At 41.7% G+C, this 25,824-nt stretch overlaps 1 protein-coding gene across 1 annotated transcript; it reads left to right on the top strand.

Moving 5' to 3' along the window:
• Positions 1-8,306: 8,306 nt before the first annotated feature.
• Positions 8,307-19,650, top strand: LOC141570794 (NXPE family member 3-like). Its single transcript, XM_074329223.2, has 3 exons — positions 8,307-8,373; positions 8,745-8,957; positions 18,826-19,650. Exons 1-3 carry the CDS (start codon positions 8,307-8,309, stop codon positions 19,356-19,358), a joined length of 813 nt encoding a protein of 270 aa, XP_074185324.2. The 3' UTR covers positions 19,359-19,650.
• Positions 19,651-25,824: the final 6,174 nt, after the last annotated feature.

Here is a 25,824-nt window from a genome sequence, read left to right as displayed (position 1 = left end):
CAGAAGGAGAAATTAAAAAAGCAATTCCATTTACAATTGCTCCAAAGACTATAAAATACCTGGGAATAAATTTAACCAAAGAAGTAAAAGATCTGTACTCAGAAAATTATAAGACACTGAAGAAAGAAATGAAAGAAGATACAAATAGATGGAAACACATACCATGTTCATGGATAGGAAGAATTAATATAGTTAAAATGTCCCTACTGCCTAAGGCAATATATATATTCAACGCAATTCCTATCAAACTACCAACGACATTTTTCACAGAAATAGAACATATAATCCTAAAATTTATATGGGATAACAAAAGACCCCGGATATCTTCAACAATCTTGAGAAATAAGAACAAAGTGGGAGGTATAACAATACCTGACTTCAAATTATACTACAAGGCTACAGTAATCAAAACAGCATGGTACTGGCATAAAAACAGACCCATAGATCAATGGAACAGAATAGAGAGTCCAGAAATAAATCCATGCCTATATGGCCATTTAATCTATGACAATGGAAGCAAGAATGTACGGTGGGGTAAAGACAGTCTATTCAATAAATGGTGCTGGGAAACTTGGACAGACACATGCAAAAAGATGAAGCTGGATCACCTCCTTACACCATATACAAAAATAAATTCAAAATGGCTTAAAGATTTAAATGTAAGATCTGAAACCATAAAATTCCTAGAAGAAAATATAGGAAGAAACTTCACAGACATTACCCGGAGTAAGATTTTTACTGATATATCCCCTCGCGCGAGGGAAGTAAGAGGAAAAATAAACATGTGGGATTACATCAAACTAAAAAGCTTTTTCACAGCAAAGGAAACCATCAATAAAACAAAAAGGGATCCTACTGATTGGGAAAAGATATTTGCCAATGATATATCTGATAAGGGGTTAATATCACAAATTTATAAAAAACTCACTCAACTCAACTCCAAAAAAACAAACAACCCAATTAAAAAATGGGCAGAGGACATGAAGAGACATTTTTCTAAAAAGGACACACAGATGGCAAACAGACATATGAAGAAATGTTCAACCTCACTAACCATTAGAGAAATGCAAATAAAAACCACAATGAGATACCACCTCACCCCAGTCAGGATGGCTATCATCAATAAATCAACAAACAACAAGTGCTGGCGTGGATGCGGAGAAAAGGGAACGCTGGTGCACTGTTGGTGGGAATGCAGATTGGTGCAGCCACTATGGAAAACAGTTTGGAGATATCTCAAAAATCTGAAAATGGAACTACCTTATGATCCAGCAATCCCACTCCTAGGTATCTATCCGGAGAAATCCAAAACTCCAATTCAAAAATCTTTATGCACTCCTATGTTTATTGCAGCACTATATACAATAGCCAAGACCTGGAAACAACCTAAATGCCCATCAGTAGATGACTGGATTAAGAAACTGTGGTACATTTATACAATGGAGTATTATGCAGCCATAAAGAAGAAAGAAATCTTACCATTTGCAACAACATGGATGGACCTAGAGAACATTATGTTAAGTGAAATAAGTCAGAAAGAGAAAGACAAATACCATATGATCTCACTTATATGCGGAATCTAAAGAAAAGAATAAGTGAATGAACTAATCAGAAACAGTTTTGGAAACATGGAGGAAAAACAGAGGGTTGCTAGAGGGGCGGGGGGGTGGGGATAAGGGGAAGGTGAGAGGTTTTGGGAACGTACAGAGGGATAGTGGATGGGGGGAGGGGGGTTCACACAGTGTGATGGATATAAATGATAAACGTCTAAGTTTTGCTTTGTCTTGTGCACCTGAAACTAATTTAAAAAATAAATAAATAAATAAAAATTAAAAAAAAAAAAAATCACCAAGGACCTGAGAGAAACAGCTATCTGCTCCAATTCCCTCCACAGCCTCCTGCTCTTGCCCACACAATAAAAGTACCTGTAAGATTTGCCTGAATGCATCTAAGGAGAAAATTGATATCACCTTCAACATCAGTCCTTCTCACCAAAATGAGGTATAAGATCCCTCCTCTAATACTTCTGTCCAGTGACTGCCTCAGGCCTGGAAACACTAAGTCCCCAGACACTGGTAGGCAGCCCAGAACCAAGGTCTGCCCCCCAATCTAGCCATTCTATTCCCCTTACAATAATAATTGGCATGTATCATGTTAAGCCTTTGTTTGTATTACCTCATTAAAGATCATGAACAACCCTGAATATGGTATAGGAAGTATTCATTTGAGGCCTGAAACAAGGAGCCAGAATGGTTACAGTGTTTTTCACAAGGCAACACAGCTAGTAAGTCATAAGCCAGAATTTGAACCCAAGCCTGCCCTTCTCGATGTCCTTCTACCAGGACTCGGTGTCATTGCCGTCCCAGATTCCTGTACTGTGCAGGCCTCCCACCAGAAATGATGTCAGAAACATGGACAAAAAAGAGAAATTAAAAGGAAGCATGTGGTTAGAGATGATCAAACCAAGTAAACCACTAAACTGTTTAACACATAAACTGCACTACTCAGACTTGAGTTAATTAACCTTGTAGCCAATGACCAACCCCAACACTTATGAGCTTCATAGCGACCCTCTAAGAGACTCCCCCTCCTGCTCTCAGGGAAAGGGGGTGAGAGAACACTAGAGCACAGAACTACTCTTCAAAGAAAGCCAATGTGACCTCCTCTGCATCATCTCTATGCTGTGGCTCCACCCTCTGCTCCAGTTCTTTCCCAACGTCTTCCATGAGTTGCTCCAGCTCCAGATCAGGAGTACACCACCAGCCTCCTGAGGTGGTGGCTCCTGGGGTCCAGTCCTTCTGTCCCTACCATGGGACAGACCCCACAGTGAGCTGTCCATTTGGCACCATCCTAGCCTCTTTTTCCTCACTTTGCTTGCAGATGACATGATTGTTCATATGGAAAATTTGAAGTAATTGACAAAAAAACAGAGAGAGTAACGCCTCCTGGAACTATTAAACAATTATAGCAAGGTTGCACATACAAGATTAATATACCAGGTCAATTGATTTCTTATGTACCAAAACTGAACAAGTAGAATTTGAAATTTAAAACACAATGCCACACAATACCATTGATGTTAGCACCCCCTTAAAAATGAAATAGTTAAAATCAAACAAAATATGTACAAGATCTATATAAGAAAATTTATAAAATTCTGATGAACAAAATCAAAGAACTAAATAAATGGAGAGATATTTCACGTACGTGTGTCAGGAAGACTCAATATTGCCAAGATGTCAGTATTTCTCTAACTATAAATTCAATGCAATCCCAATCAAAATCCCAGCAAGTTATTTTATGGACATCGACAAACTTATTCTAAAATTTATACGGATAGGCAATAGACCCAGAGTAACCAATGCAATATTGAAGGAGAAGAAGAAAGTTGGAGGACTGACCCTAGAGACTTGGAGGACTGACCCTAGAGATTTCCTATAAAGCTACAGTAAACAAAACAGTGTGGTATCAGTGAATGACTAGACAAATATGTCAGTGGAACAAAAGGAGATGCCAGAAATATGTTTCCATAAATATAGTTACTGAGCTTTGACAAAGGAGCAAAGGAAATACAACGGAACAAAGATAGTCTCTTCAACAAATGGTATCAGAAGAACTGGACAGTCAAATGTAAAAGAAAGAAAAGAAGAAAAAGAAAGGAAAGGAAAAAAAATGTAGACACAGACCTTACACTCTTCACAAAAATTAACTCAAAATGGATCATAGAACTAAATGGTCATAGAACTAAAACTGTAAAACTCCTAGAAGTTAACGTAGGAGAAATCCTAGATGACCTTGGGTATGGTGATGCCTTTTAGATACAACATCAAAGATATAATCCATGAAAAAAATCATTGATAAGCTGTACTTCATTAAAATTAAAAACTTCTTCTCTACAAAAGACAATGTCAACAGAATTAGAAGGTAATTCACAGCCTGAAAGAAAATTTTTGCAAAAGACACATCTAATACAGCTACTGTTATCCAAAATATACAAAGAACTCTTAAAACTCAACAATAAGAATACAATCCACTTTAAAAATAGGCCAAAGACCTTAACAGATACTTCACCAAAGAAGATAGACAGATGGCAAATAAACATATCAAATGGTGCTCCCCATTACATGTCACCAGGGAAATGCAAATTAAAACACGTTACCATGACATATCTATGAGGTTGACAATTAAGTTCGCGAATTGTTGCAACGATGTTGCTAACCTTTTTTGATATCAGAGGGATTATTCATTATGAATTTGTACCAACTGGACAAACAGTTAACCAAGCTTACTATTTGGAAGTGCTGAAAAGGCTGCATGAAAAAGTTAGATGAACTGAACCTTTCACCAACAATTCATGGCTCTTGCATCACGACAATGCACCAGCTCACACAAAACTGTCTGTGAGGGAGTTTTTAGCCAGTAAACAAATCACTGTACTGGAACGCCCTCCCTACTCATCGATCTAGCCCCCAATGACTTCTTTCTTTACCTGAAGATAAAGGAAATATTGAAAGAAAGACATTTAGATTACATACAGGACGTCAAGTGTAATACAACAAAAGCTCTGATGGCCATTCCAGAAAAAGAGTTCCAAAATTGCTTTGAAGGGTGGACTAGGTGCTGGCGTCCGTGCATAGCTTCCCTAGAGGAGTACTTCGAAGGTGACCATAGTGCTATTCAGCAATGAGGTATGTAGCACTTTTTCTAGGGTGAGTTTGCAAACTTAATTGTCTGACCTCATATTGGAAAGCCAAAATCTAGAACACTAACAACACCAAATACTGACAAGGATATGGAGCAACAGGATCTCGCACACATTGCTGGTGGGAATACAAAAAGGTACAGCCACTTTAGTAGACATTTGGCGGTTTTTACAAAACTAAACATACTCTTACCATAAGATCCAGTTATCACGCTCCTTGGTATTTATCCAAAAGAGTTGAAAACTTATGTCCACTCAGACACCTGCACGTTGATGTTTGTAGCAGCTTTATTTATAATTTCCAAGACGGGGAAGCAAATACGTTGTCCTTCAGTAGGTGAATAGGTAAATATTAATAAACTGTGGTACGTCCAGACAATGGAATATTATTCAGCACTGAAAGAAATGAGTTATCAAGCCATGAAAAAAATATGGAGGAATCTTCAATGTATGTTTAAGTGGAAGAAGCCAATCTGAAAAAGCTGTATACAGTTTGACTCTAACTATATGACATTCTGAAAAGGCAAAACTATGGGGACAATGAAAAGATCAATGGTTCCAGGGGCAGGAGGTGATTGTGGGCAGAAATGAATAGGCAGAGCACAGAGGATTTTTAGGGCAGTGCAAATACTCCACATGGTTATATATATATATATATATTTGTCCAAACAAATAGAATGCACAGCACCATAGTGAACCTTAGGGTAGTCTTTGAGTAATTATGATGTGTTAATATAAATTCATCCTTGTTAAAAGAAAGAAAGAAAATGTACCATTCATGGTGTCAAAAATGGAAGGATTTTCTTCTTTAGGGCTGAATGATATTCCTGTATGTGTCTGTGCTTATGTACACATACACGTACATCTCACATTTTCCTTAGCCATTCAGCTGACAATGAACACCAAGGTTATTTCCATACCTTGGCTATTGTAAATAATGTGCAATGAACTTGGGAGTGCAGATATCTCTTTGAGATACTGGTTTCATTTCCTTTGGATATTTACCCAGAAGTGGGAATACTGGATCATATGGTAGTTCTATTGTTAATTGTTTGAGGAAACTCCGTACTGTTTTCCTAATGGCTGTACCAATTTACATCCCCACCAACAGTGCACAAGGGTTCTCTTTCATTCATTCCCTTGCCGACACGTGTTCTCTCCTGGGGTTTTGTTTTGATAATAGCCATCCTGGCAGGTGTGAAGGGATATCTCATGGTTTTCATTTGTATTTCCCTGATTGTTAGTGATGTTGAGCATCTTTTCATATAACTGTTGGCCATTTGTATGTCTTCTTTGGAAAAATGCCTACTCAGATCCTTTGCCAATTTTTAAATTGGGTTGGTTTTTTTGCTATTGAGTTATATGAGTTTCTTATATATTTTGAATATTAACTGCTTGTCAGATATATGGTTTGCAAATATTTTCTGCCATCTCGTATATTACCTTTTCATTTTGTTGTTTTCTTTGCTGTGCAGATGCTTTTTAGTTTGATATAGTCCCACTTATTTATGTTTGCATTTATGTCTTTCCTATTTGTGTCATGACCAAAACATTGGTCTGTGAATTGTTCCTGAATCTGTGTGTTCCTGGAGGTAAAGAGGATCCAGAGCTTCCTACTTTGCCACCTAATAGATGTCACTCTGAAGTTTTCTCTTTTTATTTCTATGTACACAGATTGTATTTTTCTTTTTATAATTCCTCTTTGGTTAAAGAGAAATTAAGCAGAGGATTTTAAAAACTTTAAATCTTTTGCAAATGCCAGAGAATATATATATATATATATATATATATATATATATATATATATATATATTCTGCTCCCGCGAATCTCCCACCTGTAGGTGAATTCAGTAGTGGGCCTCTTCGTCTTGCCTGTCTGCTGTGCAGGGAGTCCTTTGTGGAGTTTTGTTGTTTGATTCGTTGTAAATTCCAAGAGAGCTTTACAGAGGCTCACCGCACGCCACCATTTTTCCTCCGTTGAATGCCGAAACATTTATTCTTAATAGCTATTTATTTAATTACAGAGTACTCAGCAGCTCATAATCCTGTTGTCTGAGTTTCTTGTTTTGTTAAAAAAATTTACATATAGTTCATTGAATTGTAATTTATATATAATGAAATGTCCTTGTTTCAAATGTACAGGTCAATGAGTTCTGATCAAAGTGTACACCTGTGTAGCTGTCTCCACAATCAAGATACAGAACATTTCCACCACCTCTAAAGATTCCCTTGTGTCCCTTCACAGTCAAGTTCCCTCACCCACCTCCAAGCCCAGGCAAACACTGATTTCCTTTCTGAAAGTATATGTCAGTTTTGCCTTTTCTAGCATCGCATAAAAAATGGATCATGCAGTTTGTACTCTTGCATCTGGCTTCTTTTGCTCAGTAAAACAGTTTTTGAGACTCATCCATATTGTTGTGTATCAGTAATTTTCTCCTTTTTTTCCTTTGTATTAATGAATGGTGTTCCATTGTATGGATAACCACAGTTTGTTTATGCTTTCACCTCTTGATGAATATTTCGGTTGTTTCCAGATTTTGGCTATTATGAATAAAGTTGCTGTCAACATTGCGCTATAAAACTTTTGTAGGCAAATATTTTCATTTCTCGTAGATAAACACCTATGTGTAGAATTCTGGAATTTTTTTATTACTAGAGTTTATGGTTTTGCTTTACAAAATTGAGCTGATCGTGCAGAGTTCTCATATCCACTTTCCCCCACAATTTTCCTATTATTAACATCTTACATTAGTGTGTTATATCTCTTACAATGCATCAACCAATATTGATACATTATTATTAGGTAAAGTCCATGGTTTATTTAGCTTTCTTTAGTTTTAACCTAATGTTCTTTTTCTGTCCCAGGATCCCATCCAGAATACCATATTACATCTAGTTGTCATGTCTCCTAAGGCTCTTCTTGGATGTGACATTTTTTTCATACTTTCCTGTTGATGACCTTGACAGTTTTGAGGAGTATTGGTTAATATAATCATATCATAGTATTCCTGTCTATTGAAATTTGTCTGATGTTTTTCATATAATTAGAGGTGTGTTATGAGCTTGGGGGAGGAAGATCACAGAGATAAGGTTACATTTTTATTACATCATATCAAGGGTACATACTAGCAACGTGATTTACGATTGTTGATATTAATCTGGTTATTCCACACGGTGCTCTTTGTGAGTTTTCACGTAACAGAAAATTATTCTGCTCCATGTTTCTCCAGAATTTAGTGCCAGGAAGTTTGTCTTTTCTGGCATGCTTGTGTACCTCCATTTATCAGAGAAGGAGAACTACGCAACCCAGCTTTGATGTTCTTTTATTACCTGGACCGTTAGTAAACTAAGAGACAAAAGGGTAGATTGATTGCAGAAGGTCCAGATTCCTAGTATGATTTCCTCTTCCTTCCATCATTTTTTGACTCTTTATTATAATTGCTTCACATTGTAAATGTGCTAATTGTATTGTATCAACCTCAAACTCTTTGGACTTAGAGTAGAAATCACAAGTCAACCATCATATGCTCATACTGGTCTCCAGCTTTCACTTGGTCACCCTCCCTCAATGCTCACTTTTGGTATTTCTCCAGAAAATGAAGACATGGTGCTCCCTCAGGGCATTTCTCCAATCCAGGTCAGAATGGCAGCCCCAGGGAACAGCAGCCTGGGTGAGTGGGGCTGGCATATGCTGGGGGTAGGGTGGGTAATAGACTTGGAGGGGTTTTATTCCTTGATTGGGAGTAGAGCCCCAGCCTCCGCTGCCAGGGCAGTATAGCATAGTGGTTAGTAACACGGGCTGTAAAGTCAGACTTTTGGGGTTAAAATGCTATCTCTGCCAGTCATTCTTGATCATGGGTAAATTGATCAATAATTTAGTACCTCAGTGTCCCCGCTTGTTAATGAAGATAAGAATACTACTTCATGGATTTTTGTCAAAGAGTAAATGAAATAATATAATGCATGTAAAGAGCATAGAGGAGAACCTGGCATTTTGTAATTTATAAACGTTAGCTGTATTCTGTTTTCCCCTTTCCTGTAGCCCTGTCCCCACGGCCCCTGTGCCATCCTGGGCTCCTGGCCACCAAACCCTCTGACTTCTACCACCAAGAAGTGTGGCACTCGCTGTCCTGCTCCAGCCGTTCCTTCCCCACTGTTGACAGCATCCTGGGCTGCCTGGCTGGCCACATTGTCCACATGATGGGAGACTCCACACTTCAGCAGTGGTGGGAGTATCTGCGTGACAAAGTGCCATGTGAGTGGCCCTGAGGGGAGAGGGCAGGACACCTGGAGCCTCAGGAAGGAAGAGGTGAACAGGAAGGGCTTTGAGAGACAAGACTCCTATGTTGCAGAGGTTGGGGCAGTATGCCGGGAATTTTCCAAGGGCAAATGAGCAAAGGAATCAGAGCTGAGAGAATGTAATTATCATCACCAAGCTTGCTTTCCAATTTGGTTGACCGGAAGTTATGTAATGAACTCATATGACAGCATTAAAAAAAGAACTTTCAATTAATACAATTTCTGATAATACAAGAAGAGTCCCCGATTTAGTCTTTAAATAAAATCCCCATTTACTCTCTTAAGTAAAATTAACGTGAAAGAAATAAAGTTCAGATTTTTGTACCCTACCTTCCTCAATTTCTTCCTTCTTCTCTAGTCCCTCCTTTTCCCTCTCCTCCTCTCTTTTCTCTCTCTTTCCTTTCTTTGCCTCACTGTTGTGTCTTGACAAGCAGCTGATAGAGCTATGGTTCTCTTAGCTCTAAAACCTGAGTGATTTGTGCTGAATGAGCGTCATTTCCTCAGCCCCTCCAAAGTTAAATTAATCCAATCTCAACTCTTCCATGTGTGCCATTTTTTCTAAAAGTCAAGATTAATGGAAAACAGAAAATTTTCACAGAAAGAACTTGTGAATAACCTCTCATTTAGAAAAGAAAAATAGACACTTAGCGTCTATAGTGGTTATTTTAAATAAAATTATGTCCAAGCATCTAGTACCTACTCCAAAGTTACTACAAGTCTTGAAGATACCTGAGTGGTATCTCAGAACAGCAAAGCTAGCCTGAATGCCTGTTGGACTTGGCCCACTATTCAGTGGTCATAATCTCTGTGAACTCTTTTGTGAAGTTAGCAACCGGCTAATTGTGGCCCTTACTTACCAGGTGTGTGAGGAAAGTCCACTTAAACATATTATCTCCAATCTCGGGTGGGTAGTCAGATACAATCCTGTCTTCCTGCAAAGTTTAGAAATGTACCATATCGTCACCCTCAGTCACTAGGCCTAATTTGAGGTTCCCCTTTATGTTAAACAGTTTATTGAGGTGTAACTGACAAGTCGTAAACAGCATATATTTATGGTGGACAGCTTGATAAATTATAACATATGAGTATGTACGTCTGGAAAACAAAGTCCACACATAAGACAATTAACAGATCCACCACTCAGAAAGCTTTCCTGGTAGTCCTTGCTAATCCCTTCCTTTTACTCTTCTCTGTCCCCAGGCAACCCGCACATCTGCTTTCTGTCTTTTTAGCTTAGTTTGCATTTGCTAGAACTTCATATAAATGGAAACATACAATGTATACTCTTTTCTGTGTGTGGCTTCTTTCACTCAGCAAAATTATATTGGGATTCGTCCACATTTCTGAATGTGGCAATAGTTCGTTCCCTATTTGTTGTTGTATAGTATTCCATTGTATGGATGGATATACCATTATTTATTTATCCATTCATCTGTTGATGGACATTTGGGTCGTTTCCAATTTTTAGTTATTACCAGTGTTTGTATGGGCCTACGCTTTCATTTCTCCTGAGTAAATACCTTAAAATGGAATGTCTAGATCATATAGTAGGTATGTGTTTAACTTTTTAAGAAACTGCCAAACTTGTCCAAACTTGCTATAGCATTTTATGTTTCCACCATATATTTCCCCAGTTGCTCTATGTTCTCACCCACACTTGGAAAAGTCAATCTTTTAAATTTTAGCTATACTAATAGGTGTGTAGTGTTCATAATGGCTATTCGAGCATTTTTTATGTTGGCTGTTTTAAAAATCCTTGTCAGATAATTCCAACATCTGAGTAATCTTGGTGTTGGCACTTGGCAATAGTCTTTTCTTATTCAAATTTGTGATTATCATGATTGTTGGTATGATGAATGATTTTCTATTGTTTACTGGACATTGTGGGTATTATGCTGTGAGACTCTGGGTCTTATTTTACCTTTGTTCTTTTCAGCCAGCACTCACCCTGCATAGGTGTAGCACGCAGGTACAGGTGTATGTTCAGCTCTCTTTTGGGTCCGGCTGATGCCACCACAGTGAAAATGGAGCACCAATTCCACGGCCTTGTTGCCACTGGGAGAAGGTACAAGTTTACGTTTAGCTCCACACCTTGCCCTACTGACACCGGGGTGGGCAAGCACAGGGCCAACTGGCATTTCTTCACTCCACCTGTTTCATGCCATGTTGCTACCAAGTGGGAAGGAAAACTCGGATCCCTCCTGAGGTCAATTGTATTTTAATCAAGGTATATGTTACTTTGAATTCCTTGTACATTACAAAGAACCAACTAGATATTTAGTGAGATCGCTACTGGATCCTCTGTGCCCAACCCGTTGATGAGGAGAAAGAGACCGAGAAAGAGAGGAAAAGGGAGAGGGAGAGAGAACAGAGAATTTTGTGGGGGGTTTATGTCCAGGCATGGAAGTGGCATACATCTTTACTGCTATGTTCCAATGGCCATAACCCAGTCTTGGTCCAAACAGAGAATTTGGGAAATATAGTCGTCAGGAAAAGAAAATACAGTGGTAAGCATCTAGCTACCTTCCTCGTCCCACCTTTCCAATGTGTTTATGTTAATTTTAAATATATCAGTGAACTGTGTTTATACTTATAATTATGTAAATATTTTTCTATTAATAGTCAAAACTAATACGATAATTTAGTTGCTTGTATGGTAATTTGTTTTTCCTCTCCTCTTCATTCCTATTTTCTTTCCTTCCTTCCTTCCTTCCTTCCTTCCTTCCTTCCTTCCTTCCTTCCTTCCTTCCTTCCTTCCTTCTTTCCTTCCTTCCTTCCTTCCGTCCTTTCTTGTTTTTCATTGATAAATATTTATTGAGCACCTGTGATATTCAGGCACTGTTCTATGTTCTGGGAACATAACAGTGACCAACAACAAAAATACTAACATTCCTGTTTTGTTGTGCATAAACCCTAATGGAAAGACTCAGAAACAAGTCACAGATAGTGAGAAGTTCTGTGAGTAAAACTACTGTGAAAGTAGAAGATGGTGAGGCAGAGGAAGATAGATAAATGGTCAGGAAAGATGCGTCTGAGGCAGTTTCACTCCATCATGCTGACTGTTCACTTGAAATCATGACCACAAACCTCTAGGATGCACTAATGCTGCACAGTAATCCCAGCAGTTCTCAAACGTGGTCCCCAGACCAGCTGCATCGGCACCACCTGGGAGCTTGTGAGAAACGCAACTTCTCAGGCCCCATCCCAGACCTACTGAATCAGAAATTCTGGGGAGATGCTCAGTCTTGTTTCAACAAGTCTCCAGGTGATGCTGATGGGCACCGAAGTTGGAGAGCCTCTGTCCTGGATGACCGAACCCCCGGCCTTGTTGACGATGTCACAGCTTCTCCTTTCCTGAAACCTTCTTCATCCTCATGGTCAACTGCTGACCCTCATATTTTTTTTACAAAACAAAGCAATCAGAAGTGAAATTCCAGATTTCCACCACCACATTTCCTCTCTTACCAGCATCTTTGCTACTATTCTCTGTATTGCCACCTGTTTTTGAAAATGAACTCTCCATGCTCCTTCCACTTCAGCTCTAGGTCTCCGCCCCTCTTGCCTGTTCAAGGACATCTCTCCACCAATTTCTCCCTTCCCTCCTAAATCACCTTCCCTCTCAACAGCATAATTTCCCTCACATTCCCATCAGCATATGAGGATGGACAATTTAGTTCACGAACTCATCCTAGAAAAAGTGCTACATACCTCATTGCTGAATAGCACTGCAGTCACCTTCAAAGTGCTCCCCTTGGGAAGCTACGCACTAATCCACCCTTCAAAGCAATTCTGGACTCTTTTTCTGGAATGGCCATCAGAGCTGTCGTTGTATTACCCTTGAGGTCCTGAATGTCATCAAAATGTCTTCCTTTCAATATTTATTTCCTTTATTTTCAGGTAAAGAAAGAAGCCATTGGAGGCCAGATCAGGTGAATAGGGAGGGTGTTCCAATACAGTTATTTGTTTACTGGCTAAAAACTCCCTCACAGACAGTGCCGTGTGAGATGGTGCATTGTCGTGATGCAAGAGCCGTGAATTTTTGGTAAAAAGTTCAGGTTGTCTAACTGTTTCACGCAGCCTTTTCAGCACTTCCAAATAGTAAACTTGGTTAACTGTTTGTCCAGTTGGTACAAATTTATAATGAATAATCCCTCTGATATTAGTAAAGGTTAGCAACATCTTTTTGACTTTTGGTTTAGACTGAGCAAACATTTTTGGTCGTGGAGAATTGGCTGACTCCCATTGTGCACTTAGACGCTTTGTTTCAGGGTCATATTGGACACCCATGTTTCATCACCAGTGATAACACAGTGCAAAACATCGTCTTCCCTCTCCAAAAGGTCTTGGCAAACTTCAACTCTCCTTTGCTTTTGTTCATCAGTGAGCAACTCGGGACCGTTTTTGCACAGACTTTTGTCATGCCAAGATTTTCAGTTCAGAGTTTCCTAACTGTTTCTTTCTCGATGTTTACTTGGTCTGCTATGCTTCTCACTGTCAGCCGATGATTTTGACGCAGAACTTGATTTATAGATGATGTAATACAGAATTGTACACCTGAAATCTATGTAATTTTACTAACAATTGTCACCCCAATAAATTTAATAAAATTTTTAAAAAAAAGAAAAAGAAAAATTTTGCAATGTTTTCATCAGTTCTTCTCCTTCCTGGCTGCCCTGACCTCTCATCATTAGTAACATGTTCTCTGCCCTCAAAAAAACATTTACTCCATTTATACACTGCTGTTTTCTTCATGGTATTATCTCCATAAATTTGGACTAACGTGTCCCTGATTTCACTTCCACTCTTGCCAAGTTTAACAAGAAATTTAATGTTTGTTCGTTGCTCTAATTCAAGCTCAGACATTCTCATGACAGCACACAAAAGCACGTAACAACAAGACACTCAGCAAGACACTGCCACTCATCGATATGAACATATCTGTGAGACACTGACATACCAAGGTTAGGAAACCTTACCGAGCTGTTTGTATAGTGCTGCCTGTATAAGCACAGGTGGCAAGTTCATGAACTTAATTGATAGAACTTGTATATTAATGGAAGTGCATAATTTCAAAAATTTTATAAAATATAACAAAATACAGAAAATGCATAAAACAGTTTGTATTGTTATAAAATGATCATCTATATAACTTCCACCCCAAATAAGAAAGAGAAGAAGACTCTCACTCCAGAAGCCCTCCTGATACCATGTCTCCTCTAAGTTATGACTCCCTCTCTCTCTCTCCCATTGTTCTAGAAATCTTAATTCTGTTATAATATTTAAGCCCTTGTTTTTCTTTATAGTTTTGTAAACATGTTAGGCATTCGTAAACAATATACGAGATGAATTTTGCCTGATTTCCAACTTCATATAAATGAAAACATACACTATGATTTCTGTAGTGTCTGGGTTTTTTGTGTGAAGATTCATCCATATTCTTTCACGTGATTGTCGCTCATTTAGTTTCACTGCTACATGGTGTTTCGTTGTATGATTATATCACACTACAGTTTTACATTCTACTGTTGATAGGACTATCATGAAAAATGCTGCTATAAATGTTCTTGTACATGTCACTTTAAGTCCACATGAGCTTGTGTTTTTGTTGGATGTCACCTGGTGATTGTTTTGCTGATCAGAGAATAGGTGTATCTTTAGACTTTTTGGATTCTACCAATGTTTAAAAAGTGGTTTTACCAGTTTACTCTTTCACCAGCGGTTCTTGTTGTTCCACATTCTTGCCAGCATTCGATATTATCATTTTTTAATATTTGACAAAAATTATGGGTGTATAGTAGGGGCTTATGTGGTTTTCGTTTGAATTTTTCTGATTAGTCATGAGAGAACACCTTTTTATTTTTTATTTTTTTTGAGTTTGGATATTGGGGTATCTGATTGACCTGGCACTGCTGACTGAGAAGCCATCTTTCCCCCATAGCTCTGCAGGGCAGCTTCGTCATGAAGCAGGGGTCCTTATGTCTGTCTGTTTGGGGGATCTCTATTCTGTTTAGTGAATATATTTGGGTCCAACTGAGATGTTTGAACATGATATATCTTTCGGTTAATACTATTTTAGTTATTGATGCTAATGTAATTGCATTGTGACCAAAGGACATATTTTTAAATTTTGAAATATTTTGAGATTTGATGAAAACTCACTTTTTGGACCAGTATACTATCAATTTTGTAAATGTTCCACATAGGTATCCTGCAATTGATAGTTTCAGTGTCTAAATACGGATGGTTTTTAAATCATGTTGTTCAAATCTTTATATCATAACTAATCATTGTCTACTTACTTTACCAGTAAGTAGACAACGATTTACAGTAAGTATAAAAATCACCCAGAATGACTGTGATTTTGCCCATTTTTCAATGTGTATTTTGAAATTTGCTTTATTTATTTATTTAATGTTATATTATTAGATGCAAAGCTTTTTATAGTTATTACAAATTCCTGGAAAATAGAACTTTTTATATTCTGAGAAAACTTTCTTATTCCCAGTTGCCTTAAGGTCCTTATCAACTTTCTTTGGTAACTATTTGCATGCTTTATCTTTTTTCTTCTAGATTCAAGCAAGATCCACACATTGCATTTGGTTAAGTTTCTTACATTTCTCTTAATGGTTATAGTGCTATTTAAATTATCTGTTACATATTAGGTGAGTTGTAATAGTTTGTGCTTTTTAATAATTTGGTCCATTTCATCTAAGATGTCAAATTTGTTGTGTAGAGTTGTTTGTACTACTCCCTTATTATACTTTGATGTCTGCAGAGTCTAGTGGTAGCCTCTATTCTATTCCTGGCATTGGTAATTTTTCTCTTCAGTTATTTTTCATTTGATTTTTTTCTACATTTTCAATCAAATGTGATTAGATGTGGATTTTTCAACAAATTCTACTTTGGCTTTGTTGGGATCTTTGAAACAGTAGATCGATGCCTTTCATTATGTTTTTAATTGTTTCTAGGAAATTCTCAGCCACGATCTCTTCAACTATTACCTCTTCCTATTTTTCATCCTTTTCTCTGAGACTCCAATTAAATTGTGTTCCATTTTTCTCACTCTCTTCTCTGTATCTTCCCTCTCTTCTGTGCTTTTCATCTATTTCCCTCTTCACTCATTCTGGGTCTTTCTTTCCAATCTGTGTATCAACTCACTACTTTTCTCTTGTTGTGTCCAATCTGCTATTAAACCCACCTATTGGTTCTAAATTGTAGTTACTGTATTTTTCACTTCCATAATTTCTAGATGATTCTTTTTCAAATCTTCAATATCTCTTTTACAGTTCTGGTTCATTGCTGAGATTTTCAAATTAGACATTGATTCCCTTGAACATAGTGAGCATAGTTGCTTTACAGTTTGTGGCTGATAATTCCAGTATCTGGAGTCCCCATGGCTTCTTTCTGTTGTCTATTGTCTCTATGCATTTAGCTTATTTTGTTTTGCCTCTTGAAGTGTCTTGGGATATTGTATTGTTTTCTGGATGTTTTATTTGACAAAATACTTTTGTGTATAATGTAAGACCTAAGGCAATATTATCTTATTTTGAAGAAAGGTTTTCATTCTGGCAGACATCTAAGAGTGCTTACAGGTTAGAAACAGGGTTGGAAGTTTTGTGAGTCATCTAGATAATCCCTCCGAGTACAGTACACACCACCATCCATAGTAAAGTTCTTTTGTTTCTAACCCAGTACAGGGAATGTTATACTAGGTTTTCCTCTTTGGAGGACGCAAAGTTCCATCCCCTTTGGAGGATGCAAAGCCACCAGAATACATATCTGCTTTTCAGTGAACTTCCACGGATTGGAAAATGATCCCAGGTCAGTCATTTGGGGTCTCAGCCAAAAGCAGAAAGTATTCCTATCTCTGGTGTCTTTACTCAGAAATACCCCCAGTTAAGAATCAGCTCTAATCTATTTCTTTGATCTTCAATCCTGTCCTCTTCTCTCATAATTTTTGAAAACTTTCAAAATTACTTTTTCAAATTGTCTTCATCAGAGTATGTGGACCAAGTCTCACAGTGCACCGTTCGCAAAAGGTAACACATACCATTATCTCCCAACTGCTAAAGCTGGAAACCTAGGACTCACTAATACCTCCTGTGTTTTGATGCTAGCTGCCAATTATTTATCTGATCCTGTCAACTCCACATCAAAAATATATCTGTTTCAGTTATTCAGGATGTGTAAGTTCTGGAGATCTAATAAACAGCATGGTGACTGAAGTTAAGAATTCTGTATTGTACATTTGACAATTGTAAAAAGATAGATCTTAAGTGTTCTCACCACACACACAAAAAGGTAACTGTAAGGTTATAAATATGGTAATTAGTTTAATTGCGGTAATCCTCTCAAAACATCCTGTTGTGCACCTTAAATATAAACAATTTTTATTTGTTAATTATACTTCAGCAAAGTTGGAAAAAATTAGCTACCAAAAGAAAAAAGTTACATATTATAATATATGTAGTATATATGTGTGTATATATATGTATACATATATACACACATATATAATATATACATAAATATCATCCTCTTGCTTCTATCCCTATTTCTGCTCATCCTTGACATTGCCAAGCCTATAACAAAGTCCTTTAAACTAGGCTCCCCATTTCACCCCAGGTTTCTACAAAGGAGCAAGCAAAAGCTTTTTAAAATGCAAATTGGATCATGCTACTCACCTTCACTTTAAATTTACTTGAGACAAAAATCAAAATCATTAACATGATCCATAAGGAACTGCGTGACCAGACCTTGCCTGTATCTTAACCTCACCTCGTGCCATTCATTATGCAGCAGGAGCACCAGCCTCCTTTCAGTTCCTCAAAATTTCCAACCTCCCTTCTGCATCAGGAAATCTCTCTCTCCCAAGAAACAGTGATCTCCATGAGGGCAAGGATGTCTGTCTCTTTCTCACTATTGTATACAAAAGTACCCAGAACAGTGCCAATTTGTACCTGTAAGATATTGCTAGATGAATGCAGCCAAGGGTTACTAAGAGCCTAAACTAAAAGTTGGATGCATGTTTGTACATAGGAAACCTTAACAATAAATAATGAATCAGACTTGGTGAATTATTTGAGTTCAGACTGAGACACCGAGAGGTACTAAATATGGCTAACGGCCTCCCCAGAGAGAGCTAAGAAAAAAACACCAAAATATTGGAAAGTCTCCAAAACAATAGCTGACTGGTGTGGGACAGTAGGGGGAAGTTCAGGACATAGAGAGAGATTTATGTGTGCTAAAATGATAGATTCATCTATCCAGGCAATGTACAAAATATTCAAGACCATGGTGGGCATTAGAGAGAAAATATTGCCCGGGCAATTGGAAGTGTGGAATCAAAGCTCAGGAAGCCATCAGGGCTTAGACAGAGACTGAGGAGGTAGCAGTGAATGAATTCCCCAAAGGGAAGATGGTAAAGAAAAGTGGATGACAGTGATAGAATTTTAGGGACTACCACATTTACAGAATGCAAAGAAAATATGAAGCTGACAATTGAGCAAAGAATGACCAGAATGGTAGGAAAAAATGGGATAATGTAGTGTTAAGGCAAGAAAGAGAGGATTCTGGAAGAGGTCACTCAGCATGGAGAAGTCAAATGTCTTAGAGAAATAAGAGCAAACTGAATAAGAGTTAGGATGGATGATAGTGAGATCCTTGGCAACCTTGAAAACTGGGGGGTGGGGCGGGTAAGCATTAGGGTTTAGAGACAGAATGCTTATGCCCTGGGATATGGGGACTAGAAATTTCATTTGTACAAGAGGATGGTACACAGTCCTATACTCACTCCTAGGCCTCCTCTCTCTTCCTCTCCACAGCCCTAAAGCCCATGGATCTGCACGCCACATACCAGACGGGGCCCCTGATGGCCGTGGAGACCACTCGGAACATAGTGCTGCACTGGCGGGCCCACAGCTGGCCCCTGCGCTCCGCCCGCACACCAGTGGCCTCCCTGCACTCTGTAGCCCGAGAGCTGGGAGGCCTGGCAGGGGGTCCCCACACCGTGGTGGTGCTGGGGCTGGGCGCCCACTTCACCACCTTCCCTCCGTCCATTTTTGCACGACGGCTGGCAGGGATCCGGGCAGCTGTGGCTGCGCTGCTGGCCCGGGAGCCCGGCACTCTTGTGGTCATCAAACTGGCCAACACTGGCTACAAGACCGTATATGGCAGCGACTGGTTCACCCTGCAGGTGAACCGGCTCCTCCGAGCTGCCTTTGCCGACCTCCGTGTGGCCTTTGTGGACGCCTGGGAAATGACCTCCAGCCTGGCCGTGCCCGACAACATCCACCCAGGGCGGCTCATCGTCGGCAATGAAGTGGACCTCCTCCTGTCCTTCGTCTGCCCCACCTGAGAGCCTCTGCGGGTCTGGCACTGTGTGGATGGAGAAGCTGGAGGGGTGATCAAGCCTGCAAGCCCTTCCCTCAGCGGACTGTACCCCTGCTCTGACCCCTTCCTAATGCACAGGCCATAAAATCAACCAGGAAGAATTGGGATGTGGGTGGTGGCAGGGGAGAGCAGCCTAGCAGTGGTCCAGTGAATCTTGAGAGGTTTAGATCCCACATGGAAAAGCTGTGCTAAGAGGGTGAGGGTGGGGCCAGAGCTGGCAACATCTGTTACATCCAGTAAAGGAGGATTGTCATTTTCTGTGTTGGAGTTTCTGTGTGGAGTGTCAACAAGCCTTGCAAAGGCCTAAGACATGGATTCCATTTCAGTTTATCAGAGCCACCCTAGTGGAAAGCCTGAGTATATATGTGAAGACTTTTATGGCCTGATTGGTAAAATAAAATACTTCTCCTATATGTCAAAAGTAATACGTGCTCAGCTCCGGCCCCCTGTGGCTCAGGCAGTTGGAGCTCCGTACTCCTAACGCCGAAGGCTGTGCCGGTTCGATTCCCACATGGGTCAGTGGGCTCTCAACCACAAGGTTGCCGGTTGGATCCGACCAGGGATGGTGGGCTGTTCCCCCTGCAACTAGCAACAGCAACTGGACCTGTAGCTGAACTGCACCCTCAACAACCATGATCGAAAGGAAAACCAATTGACTTGGATAAAAATGCTGGAAGTATACACTGTTCCCCAATAAAGTCATTTTTTTATAAAAAGGTAATGCATGTTCTTTGTAGAAAACTTGAAAAAGACTGAAACAATTAACAAAGAAAATGAAAATTACCTAGAATCCCATGACTGGGAGACAATCACTGTTGGAGTACCTACAAGTATGATCCGTTGCTGCAGTGGGTCTCAGGAACGCAACTGGTGCTCGTTCTCTCCCTCCTCCACTTTTTTCTTTTCTTTCTTTTTTTTTGAGAATTTTGTGAGATAACACATGTCAGGTACTTAGCCTGCTGTCTAACACATAAGTGCTCACTGAATTTTAACTATGATTCTTATTTATTTATTTATGTATTTTTATTGAGGAAAGGGAACAGGACTTTGCTGGGGAACGGTGTGTACTTCCAGGACTTTTTCCATGACAAGCTGTTGTCCTTTCAATCTTAGTTGTGTAGGGCGCAGCTCAGCTCCAGGTCCAGTTGCCCATTGTTAGTTGCAGGGGGGCACAGCCCACCATCTCTTGCCACCATCACTTGCTGGAGTCGAACCGGCAACCTTGTGGTTGAGAGCATGAACTCCAACCAACTGAGCCATCTGGCCATCTGGGAGCTGAGTTGCAGCTCAATTACTTCACTTTAGTTGCAGAGGGCGCAGCTCACTGTCCCATGTGGGAATCGAACCGGCAGCCTCAGCGTTAGGAGCAGGGTCCTCCAATCACCTGAGCCACTGGGCTGGTCGCTCCCTCCTCCACTCTTCATTCTACATTCCTTCATCCTCAGTTCTCACCTCAGCATAGCTTGGTGGCTTTCTTGGTAGTTGGCCCAAAGCTCCGTCCCTGATGAACATGGACCATTGATAATATGTCCTTCTCACAGTGGGTTTGCTGCACATATCTGTTCACAGTTACAGTACTGTGTGGAATACCAGGAGGTGGCCAAGGGGACCATCTGCATTCCACAGATTCCTCCCTGCTCCCGTGGTGTGAAAGTGGCCCCATTTCCCCCTTGTTGATCAACTATCCCTGCCAAGTTGGCGACTTGTCTTGCACAGGAGTCCAAAGTGTCCTGATGGCACCAGTAAGTGTGCATTTCAATGGGATCGTTGCTGTATCCACGAGCAAGAGTGTGCCCCCTTTAGGGATGAAGACCTCTAACCCTACAGAGCCCAGAGTTGCAGGGATAAGAAGCACAGAATCCCCAAGGAATCATTGGGTGTGATGCTGCCAACCCCTGATTCATATCAGAGACACAACCCCACATAGGGGTCTCTGATCTAACAAATACACTGAAGGATGGCATGCCATCCTGTTAGAGGGTTTCCTCCAGGCTGGGGCTTCTGCTGCACCTTCCAATGGCCAATAAAGAGTTCTGTAGGCTGGCTGCCTCCCAGTGAGGTAGCATGTGATATGAGCAGGGGATTCCATGGTCAGGGCCTCATCCCACTGCTCCTTCTCTGAGAAGTGCATCCCCTAGTTGGGTGCTAACCTGTGTGGGATTCCATGGGTCCCCAAATGGACTATGATCAGCAAGCCCCAGGATAGTAGTGCTGGCTCAGGCTCTGCGGGCAGGAAAAGGAAACCTGTACCTGCACCAGACATCCAAGCTTGTGGGAATGGGCCACTGGCCCTTTCAGAGCATGACAGTGGACCCTTGGTCAATTATGTTCCCTGTAATTGGAGGTCTGCGAGCCACTTTCTTGTGGCTGCCACAGTCCCCATGTGGCTGAACTATATTTCCTGACTAAGAAACACAATGCAATGTCAAGTTTTTCCAAATGAACTTTTAAATATTTTATTATTTAAAGTTTAAATTAAAGGGACAATGTGGCAGAAGCTAATAGTTTCTCACTCAAGCCCATTCTTTCCTCCTTACCAACAAAAATCTTGATTTCCTGCCCTCCACCACCCCACCCTAGGGTAGCCAATTGCTGGGTGAAAAAAGCCTTATTTCCCAGACTTTCTTGCAACTAGAGATTGCCATGTGACACATTTCTAGCCATTGACCTGTATTAGCTGACATCTCTGAATTGGACTTCAGGAAAGTTCTTAAGTATGCATAGAGACTTGGCTGGTTAATGTCTTTTGCCCTTTTCTGTTTCTTATTTTTGCCTCCTATGAGGCAGTTACGATGTTGAGAAGGGGCAGACATCTTGTGACCACAGGAAACAAAGCACATGCTTAGGTTGTTTGAAATGAAAGATACAGAGAGTTAGGGTCTTTACTGGTATCACAGATCTGCTGTGCCAGTCCTAGGCTGCCTACTTCCAGACTTCTCGTTATGTGAGAAAAATGATTATTTTCTACTTTGTTTAAGCTCCTGGAATTAGTTTGTTTTTGTAATTCGCAGCTGGTTTCAGAGCACAAATTGCACAGTTGTGGATTTTTCAACTTCTTGCAATGTAGACCATTTTTATTTCACATGCTTGAAGTTCATGTTATTACGTGCATACAATAAAATGTAACACAAAACAGCCAGCATCGGGGCATCACTTATAACATCATTGGCTTTTAAAGATAAAGAAAGAATCAGGCTGGCCTGGTGGCTCAGGTGGATGGAGCATCTTGCTCCTAATACCCAGTTCACCTGTTCGATTCCCACATGGGCCAGTGAGCTGCGCCCTCTACAGCTAAGATTGTGAACAACAACTCTGTCTGCTAGTGCAGTGAGCTGCGGTGGGCTCCAGTGGGCCTTGTGCTGCCAGGAGCAGCTGGTGGCCAGCATGAGTGGCCGACAGCCAATGAGCAGCCAGCAAGAGCTGCTATGAGCGGATGACCACCAACTGCCAACCGACTGCCTCAGCTGGGGGAGCGCAAGGCTCTGATTTTCTAAATGAATAACAAAAGTCAAACTTCACTCAGACGAGAGATCACTGATATGATCCAGCTGTTCCACTCCTGGGTATTTATCTGAAGGAAAGGAAAAACTAACACAAAAAGTTATCTGCACCCCCATTTTCATTGCAGCATTATTTGTAATATCCAAAACATGGAAGCAACCTAAGTGTACTTTCATGGACAAACAGATAAAGAAGATGTGGTTTATATACATATATACACAATGCAATATTTTTCAGCCACAAAATAAGAAAGAAATCTTGCCATTTGCAACAACATGGGTGGACAATGAGGGCATTATGCTAAGTGAGATAAGCCAAACAGAGAAACACAAATAACATACGATCTCACTTATGTGTGCAAAGCAAAGAACAACAAAATGAGCTCACTGATTACAGAGAATGGACTGGTGGTTGCCAAGGGTGGGTATGAGGCTTGGGTGAAATGGGTGAAGGACGTCAAAAGGTACAAATCACACCTCACAATTCCACACTCATGGGGATCAATGAAATACGCAGCTTGCATCTAGGGAGACCAGACATGGGAGCAGTTGGGCACGAGGCACCTGGACAGCAGGTTCTCTGTGAAGATTGCCCAGAGCCTGTTTAAATGGTCTGTGCTGCCCAATGGAATGGGCAGTGATAACCCCTGGTGGGGTCCAGCGCCCTCCCCTGGCAGCCTGGAAAAGAAGAGACTATCCAGCCAGGTCCCACAGTTACTGGGGCACGGCAGGCATAGAACCCAGGACTCACCCCTCAGGCAGGGCAAGCCCTCCTTGGGGGTCCTATGCGAAGCCACTGGGTCCCTTGTCCTCTCTTCTGTCCACATTTCCAGCTCTTACCAATTGACTCAAGCATCTTTCACAGCCCAGAGAACTGCATGACATCAAGGCTCTGTGACTCAGTTTCCTCAAGGGTAAATGGAGATAACGACATACCAACTACAGAATGTTGTAAAGCTGAAAATGAGGCCATGCATGTTTACGGCCTGACTCAGATAAGAGGATTCCATGAAAATTTGGAAACTCTCTTCTTGGGCCTGGGAGGAGGGGTAAGAAAAGCAGACACAGGGCGGGGGCTGGCTGGCTGACCATGGGAAAAGCTTAGAAGAAAACTGTTAGGATTGGGAAGGAACTGAGAAAAGGAAAAAGAAAGTCAGTCTGTTGCTTCCATCTCTAGAAGATCAAGGCCACTTCCTCTGATGAAACCATGTCTCCCACCCCACGGTCTACGCAGTAGGCAGTGCCCACCTCATCCTGGAGAGGGGTGGGCAGGGCCTCCTATGGAGCCAGCCTGTAGGTCACCAGTGGTCCCAGCCCCCAATCTCTCAGCCCATCCACCACCAGTCACAGGCTGGCAGTGCCCTCATAGGAGACAGTCCCAGGGACGGTCACTGGGGTGAATCATTACTGCTCTGAGTCTTCATCCTGTGTCCAAAGAAGGCTCTGCATTAGCCAGGGCTCTAACAGCTGTTCATGGAATCACCTTAGGAGCATTACAGAAACACAGCCTCTGGGACTCACCCCCACAGGTCTGCACTCAGAAGCTGAGGCCCAGAGATTAACTGGAGCAACCAGACAGAAACACCCAGGAGCAGCAGAAGGCTCTGTGGAGTCAGCCAGACTGCAGTTCGAGTCCCGCACCTGTCACTTGAGTCAGGGACTTGGGGCTGAGCCTCCCGAGCTTTGGTCTCACATCTGTAGAGTGGAGAGAACAGAGGGCCCTGCAGATCCTGTGGGTGGAGACATGGCCTCCAGGAGCCCCACTCTCTGGGGAGGTGGGAGTGTGAGCCCACCCTCACTTCTTAACCTCAGGGAGAGGGTGTGACACTGCCCCTGGGAACAGACCTGGCCTGGTGGGCCTGGTCCACCTTGGGGACTGCAGGGGAGGGAGAGGGGCCAAGAGCAAGCTGGGTGCCCCTGGTGCTGGGGATGGGGCCTGAGGGCATCTGACCACAGCGGCTCCTTCCTCCTTCCCTCTAAGGGGCTGTAGCTGGGCAGAGACTCAGGGCCGCCTTTCCTTTCCTGAAAGAGCCTGAGCTGGTCCTGCTGCTGCCCCTCCCCCTGGGATGAGGGCTGAGAGACACTCAGAGAAGAGGAGAAAGGGAGAGACAGTGAGAGACAGAGAGAGATGGAGACTGACTGCTAAGATGAGGAGGGCGCTGGCACAGGCAGGGAGCTGAGGTGGGAGAGGAGAGGCCCCAACAAGCCAAGGTCAGGATCATGCCCTTCAGTGTGAAGATAGAGGCTGGAGACCAGCATCATGGCTCCCTTTGCACCGACCATAAGGGAGGCCCTTTTGCAATAGAGGAAAAGAAGGCAGATTGATACAGGAAGTGCTGGTGACCCTGGGGCAGCAAATTGGGGAAGGCTCCCACCCTTCCTCTGACCTCTGAAGGAGCTTGATCTTCCGTCTCCTGATGCCCAGACTTCCTGAGCAGGCCCCACCGCAGGGCCTCCCTCTGGCCTTGAGGTCTGTGCTTGTCTTCTCATTTCCCTGGAGGAGAGCAAGGTGATGGGTCTGTCCCTGCTGCTGCCCCTGCTGCTGCTGCTGCTGCTGCTGCTGCTGCTGCTGCTGCTGCTGGCGTCTCTTCAGGCCGGTGAGTGGCCAGAACCATCCTGGCTCTGCCCAGGGCCATGGGGGAGCCCCCGGGAGGGGCTTATGCTGGGTGTCTGGAGAAGGGGTCTGCTGGGGGGGCCGGCCAGGCCTCCCATCCCCCACAAGCAAAGGGCTGGTCCCACAGTGCTGGGAACCCCCTCTCCCCTCCCAACCCCTAATGTGGAGAGAAGGACACCCAGATAGAGAACCAGTCCTACATCTGTCACACTTCTGCCCTTGGGTGAAGGTGCCAGCTGGTCGGGGCTACCTCTTTGTCCCCCACCCCCCAAACTCCCAATTTGAGGTTTCTTCCCCTCCCTCCCTCCTTCAGGTCA

This window comes from Rhinolophus sinicus, chromosome 3 (genome assembly GCF_057876585.1).
Source record: "Rhinolophus sinicus isolate RSI-liver-muscle chromosome 3, RSI-T2T, whole genome shotgun sequence".
Classification (NCBI taxonomy): Eukaryota; Metazoa; Chordata; class Mammalia; order Chiroptera; family Rhinolophidae; genus Rhinolophus; species Rhinolophus sinicus.
This window is presented reverse-complemented; position numbering and strand designations above follow the sequence as displayed.

What these genes read in the sequence shown, in the direction of transcription:
- LOC141570794 (XM_074329223.2), top strand. Translation starts at nt 8,307, where the DNA reads ATGGTGCTCCCTCAGGGCATTTCTCCAATCCAGGTCAGAATGGCAGCC. An exon ending in CCCAGGGAACAGCAGCCTGG is followed by an intron (nt 8,374 to 8,744) that starts GTGAGTGGGGCT and finishes CCTTTCCTGTAG; the next exon opens with CCCTGTCCCCACGGCCCCTG. An exon ending in TCTGCGTGACAAAGTGCCAT is followed by an intron (nt 8,958 to 18,825) that starts GTGAGTGGCCCT and finishes TCCTCTCCACAG; the next exon opens with CCCTAAAGCCCATGGATCTG.